The following is a 6,176-nucleotide window of genomic DNA, read 5'->3' as shown; positions in this document are numbered from 1 at the left end:
TAGTCCCGGCAACTTGGCATTCCTGCCATGCTTGATAAAATAAAGATAATAAGGATAAGGATAAACAAAAAGAATATCCAAAAATTTTTTTGGAGAGAACAAAAATCAATGGCCATACTTTGTTAGCTAAGTCAAGTTCAAATGATAGTACATCCTCGTCCAATGGAACCATGTATAATGGGTACTCCCCAATGGTCACCAGGTCATGAACCTTCTCCTCCTCGAGTACCTGGGTTACCAAATACACTCTTTACAACCCTGAACAGGAACGTACATGAGATAACAATTCATAATGCAAATGGTGCCAACATATGAACTACCACTGAAACCATACCTTCTCACAAACAACCTCACGCCTAGGTACAAAATAAACGTAGTACTCCCTCTGAAGTCCTTTAGACGTATCATTATGAATATGTGAACATATGAATCTCATCAAACTAAACTCTGAACGAACAAGGTAAACCACTTTAGCACAATCAATGTCAACTGGTTCAGCTGAAAGATGCCGCAAATCAGCCCCATTTTCCTGTGTGTTCCCCATTACCAATCAACAACAACAGAATTTCTAAAATCAGCAATTAAGCTACACAATTACAATCCATCGAGCTAACAAAACTCACTAAAGAATTACAGGTTGGATTAATTTTTTTTACCTTAAGAATTGTTGATTTGATGATCAACGACAGTGATCCGCTAAGCTTTGGATCAATCACCAAACACTTCTTTCCTCGAATCTATTAAACTCGCAATCAAAATCAAAATTAGAATTCAATTAAACATCAGATTTCTCAAAATTCAGAACCCTAGCTAGAATCTGAATAGCAATGATCCACAATGTACAGAGAATTCCAAAACTCCGTTAAACTGAAGCAACTGATCTACAAGGAGCTTGAGAATTTGCATTTTCTCTTGTTTTTTGGTGAAAAACAGAGAACTTACGTTATTGAGGATGTTAACGAGCTCTCTCTGAGATTGTTCCCTGAAAAAAAAAGAATTGGAAATCTTGATTTCTAGATTAAAAAAAAAAAACAGAATAAAGGATCAATTATAATGATTAAGAATAATTAGCTAAACGACGATCACTGCTAACCTGATGGATTTTAAATTGAGAGGAGAGTTGTCTAAGTTAGGAATTTGAGACATTTTTTATAAATATATAATTGAGTGCGCCGAGAGTAAAATATCTCTTCGGCTTCTGTATCTCCGACAGGAAAACTGGGGGGAGGAGAGGAGAGGATATGATTGTGGGCTTAACGTTTTTATTCTTGGACTAGGTCGGTTGCTTGACTCGAAAGCTAAAAGATCTTGGACTCTGTTTTTGGGCTCTACTGGTGAAATGGACTTGGGTAACTGCACTGTGGCCTGTTTCGATTCAGAGAGATTAGACATCCATGAAGAATCTGCGCAACATAGAAGCCTTATGTTGATTTTTTGGCCTGGTGTTCCTTATGTTGATAAAATAATTAAATTATTTATAATATTTAAAAAATTAATTGAAAAATAATGGAATCCAGCGGGTTTTAAAATTTATTGGACAATTTTAGTTAAAATAAATTTAAAACCCACTTGCTGATTATAAAAAAGGCTCATTAAGTGTAAAAAAATAATTTAAATCAAGCTTATTCAATGTTAACAAATATAAAATCAAATTGAACCGATCTATTTAATTCCTTTTTATTTATAAGGGTGTAATATGCATGTGATGTAGCTGTAGTTGTACTAAGAGTTTGTATCTTCATTAGAGATTGCATTCTATTTTAATTAAAAAACAATAAAAAGTCTTTAAAATATAATAACTGAATTGTTCTCGCTTATCAGTGTCCAGATAACAAAACATCCTTTTTTATGTTCTAGATACAATGTCCGTGCTAGTTTTCGTTTGTAATGAGAGGTTCGAGAGTAAGTGAGATGCCTTGCGCTCCGCTTGTTAACGTCATGCACTGCATTAACATCACGTGTACTCAGAGAAGATTTTTGTTTTTTTTTTATGTGTAAAAATGTAGAAAAAATTATTTGGTTAACTATTTTGTATATAGTTACAGTTCATATCTTGAGTTTATTGTCTGCTTGGAATTGAATTTATTTTTTATTAAAATTTCAAAAAATCAATTACTTTTTACTATTTTTTTATTATTTTGATGTGTTAATATTAAAAATAAATTTATTAAAACTGTTTACGTGCATGGAATGTCAATCTATCACAAACAATCATTAAAACATGGGTTATTTTGATTTTTATTTATTTATTTCAATCCCTAAATTATATGATTTTTTATTGACATATTTCCCATCACATTTCATCGTTTGTCCTATTAAATAATATATGAGTCTCACATGTTTTACTATAATATCAAACTACCATAAAAAAAATTACAATAATTTAAAAAGTAACCCCATTGATACCATGAAAAGAAAAAAACTATTCACGACATGATAGAATTATTGCTGTCACTAAATTGACTCTTTATTATTTTTTATGACTTTTTTATATTTTTAAAAGAAAACATGTAATTCGCAGGAGACATTGAACAATTAAATTAGATAAAATATAATAAAAGGGGTGTCGATTAGAACAATTTATACTTGAATTCGAAAAAAGAAAAAAAAATAATTCAAAGGGCGTTTTATACGATTTAATCTAAAAGTTTTTACATGGATGCATTTTCCAGGGACACGTCAAGGATGCACACAAAATGTTTAAAACAAGATTATATAATCCATTAAACACACGCACCGTGATTAAAATATCACTGGATGTGCACATCATCAACGTCAATCGGATAAGCTATCTTTGTTTATTGTTTTACTTGAGGTTGATTAGTTGACTGGGATTTTTGCAGGATCCTTCTGCCAAACAGGTCCTTATCTCCTTCATGACCACGGTTGCCATGAAAAGTTCCGTTTTGACCTGATCACTTTTTCCAAGAAACCAGGGACCAGCACAGGCACAGCACGTAGGAAAAAGATTGCCACCATCACGGAATAACGCTGCCACGAGGCGTGAAGAGGTGCGTTCGCTCATTCAATTGTGAGGGGCGGGTCACGAGCTTATGGTGGCTCTTTTCGCTGTTTTTATCCGCTCCTTCCTTCTCTTTTTTACAGGGAGGGTGCACCCACATCCTGATCTCTGAAGACGAAGGTATTCAATTTTACCAAAAGCCCTTCTCGTATTTTTTTTATTCCATGCTTCGGCAATTTTGATACATCATTCGAGGAAATTAAAGGGTAATGCTCGTTTTTCTTGTTTGTTACATGTTTTTTTTGTTTTTTTTGGGTGCAAGTGTCAAGTTTGTACCTGCTCGAGCTCACAGAAATTCATAAATTATTTTAAAAAAAACTCAAAACTATGACCTTCATGTCCTTATTTTATTAAGATAATTCTAGTACATAATTACAAAACCAGATTTGAGGTGACACTAAATTTTTTAAAAGAAATTAAAATGATATCAAGAATTTTGATTTTTTAATTTTTTTATTTAAATAATAGATTTGAAGGTTTAGTTTTGACGTGATTAGCCTTAATATGAGTAGCTATACAGGTCAGTTTAAATTTTTTTGAAATAATTTTAATTGTTTTAATAAAAATAAACCCCTATACCTATCTATATCTTAGTTGATAGGACTCCAAATTAAGCAGTCAGGTTAACTAGGTTTTTAATTAGTATTAAAATACCATATATAATTTATCATTTCACTGTTTAACAAGCAATGTGGATGACAGGTATAGATTTGTAGTTGCAAGACAACCAACATATCATAGTATCGTTGCCTTCCATTAAGGTTTTACAATTAAGACTACTCTAAATCAATTTTAAGATATATCAAGAGATGTTTTTTTCTTTAATTATAACTGAGTCATTCTCATTCAGAGTCGTGAATTGGCAATTTCAAGAATTCCAGACTGCTGATAACATTCAAAATGACAATGCAAGGAGTAATCGAAAACACATGGATTAATTGAGAAATTAAATAAAAAGAACACAAATAGATTTAAAAAAATGAAAAACAAGTCTAAATTCGTAATTCACCTGCATTAGAAAATAGTTATTTGCACACTCTTATTATCATTTCCTTGCTTAAATGACTACGGTGCCTTTATTTTTACAAGTAATTTATTAGAGTTCCAAATAAACACTCATCCAACCTCAAAAATTCAATTTAGTTGATACCATTAAACCTATATGAGACCTAACTAAATTAATTTTAAAAACTCTTTTTTAGTTATTTTTTAGAAAAAACATCAATTTATTTTTTAAAATAAATTAGAATATTATTGCTTTAATATTAATTAATAAACCTTCATCCTGAGCATTGGCCTAATTTGACAACCTTGTCATATCCCTTCAACCTCCACTCATCATCTCAACCTTGATCTTTAAGATATTATTGTCATGGCACCACCATCATTATTATCTCTTATCACCTCCTTATCATGCAACTCGCTGAATGAGCTCATTAAGAGAATTTAAATTTTTTTTCTAGGGCTATCTATATATGGGAAAGATAAGGCTTCTTATGATATAATAGTATATTTTGTGTTTAGTTTTGGCCATAAATTTGAAAGTGTTTAATTAATTAATATACATTAAATTTTTGCATGGTTTCACTAAAACCCTCTTTTAAAATTCTTGTTTAAAAAAAAACTATAATTAATAGTTGTTTTAAAAAACCAGCACTTTCAAACCATAATCACAAAAACTATCACAGTATTAAACACACACTAAGTACTCGTTTGGTATTGAGATTGTACCTGCAATGCAACCTTGTTTTTTCAATGAAAAGCACTAAAATGATATTTTTCATTGAGAAACATAGGTTACACCGTATAATGCAACCTCATTGTCAAATGAAACATAAGTGGTGTTGTCATAGTTTGCTATTGCGGTATAACTATTGTTGATGGAGGTGTTGAAAAATTATTCAAATAACATGGTTAATTAACACATTTGATGTCATATTAAAAGCGAGGTTCCCTCGCTTCTAGGTTCAAAACTTTGTTGGAACCTGATCTTCAATATACACTTTTTAACATAGAACATTAACATACTTTAAATAAATTATGTGTGGATGTGAAATTGATTTTAAATAACCCTAGACTAACAATTTTTGGTAAAACCAAAATCCTTTAAAGAACTCTATCATACACTGAAATAAAACAAAACTTAAATGTTGTTCATATAATGAATAGTTTAAAAGTTTAGAATGGACCTAAAAGGCATCCGGGTTTTTAAATGGGAGATGGTCCAAGTAAAGTGAGTTTTAAGCTTAAAATCAAGTGTGTGCTAGCCCGTCTCAAGCCTGAGCATGGTTTTAAGTCTGAGTTCATTGTAAAATAATTTTTTGGCCCGTAAAAGAATTTTTTATCAACTTAGATTTGGACTTGAATTTGGTTCATGAAGAATTATTTTTTTCTAACCCATACCACTATTTTGTCTAACCTATGAAGGAAGCGTTTGGGAACGCATTCCCTAAAAAAAAAAAAATTATTTTTTTACTTGAAATTAATATATTTTTTAGTATTTTTAAATCATTTTGATGCGCTGATATCAAAAATAATTTTTTTTAAAAATAAAAAATAAATATTATTTTGATGCATTTTCGTGTGAAAAATACTTTAAAAAACAACAACAATCACACTCCTAAACACCCTCAAAATAAAGAATCTGATTAGTATTTTCAGCATGCTTTCAACGTAACTTTGATAGGTTTTTTCAACTCAAAAGATATTTATTTCATGATTATAATGCTCAAGTTTTATTGTGGATTTATAGTGGTCAACTAAAAGTCAATAATGCAAAACTAATTTTGGTTAATACCATGATTAATTCTTCAACTTTTGAAATAACTCATAAAAAGAGGATGGAAAAGGAGTTCAAAAGAATGTTTTTATTCATTTTACATTATATTTATCACCTCAATTTTTAGTGTTTTTTCCCTTATTTTTCAATTTTGTTTATCCATCTGAAATCTAAAGCTTATATCTATTTGTCTGAAAGGTTATCTAATGCATCCATATTGGTTCAAAAATCTTGTTTAGATGTGCTTCTAAACTAAGATATTGTTATTGAAATCTTAAAAGTTTTATTGCAAACAATATTTGAATAAAAAATGGAGCAATAAAGTTCCAAAGATAAATAATTCATCATTAATAACAACAAACTTCATTATTTAAA

General features: G+C 30.2%; 1 protein-coding gene across 1 annotated transcript in view; it reads right to left on the bottom strand.

Annotated features, from left to right (window-relative positions):
• LOC105125565 (vacuolar protein-sorting-associated protein 33 homolog) overlaps nucleotides 1-1,233 on the bottom strand; it is a 7,268-nt gene extending 6,035 nt beyond the window's left edge. Inside the window, exons 1-5 of the mRNA XM_011026082.1 lie at nucleotides 1,094-1,233; nucleotides 943-982; nucleotides 657-737; nucleotides 335-529; nucleotides 119-229 (exon numbers count right to left, since the gene is read on the bottom strand). Of these exons, the coding sequence (XP_011024384.1) occupies nucleotides 119-229; nucleotides 335-529; nucleotides 657-737; nucleotides 943-982; nucleotides 1,094-1,146 (480 nt within the window). The 5' untranslated portion in view covers nucleotides 1,147-1,233. The remainder of the gene's footprint in view (nucleotides 1-118; nucleotides 230-334; nucleotides 530-656; nucleotides 738-942; nucleotides 983-1,093) is intronic.
• Nucleotides 1,234-6,176: the final 4,943 nt, after the last annotated feature.

The sequence above is a fragment of the Populus euphratica genome, unplaced genomic scaffold, assembly GCF_000495115.2.
Source record: "Populus euphratica unplaced genomic scaffold, PopEup_1.0 scaffold22.1, whole genome shotgun sequence".
NCBI lineage: Eukaryota > Viridiplantae > Streptophyta > Magnoliopsida > Malpighiales > Salicaceae > Populus > Populus euphratica.
This window is presented reverse-complemented; position numbering and strand designations above follow the sequence as displayed.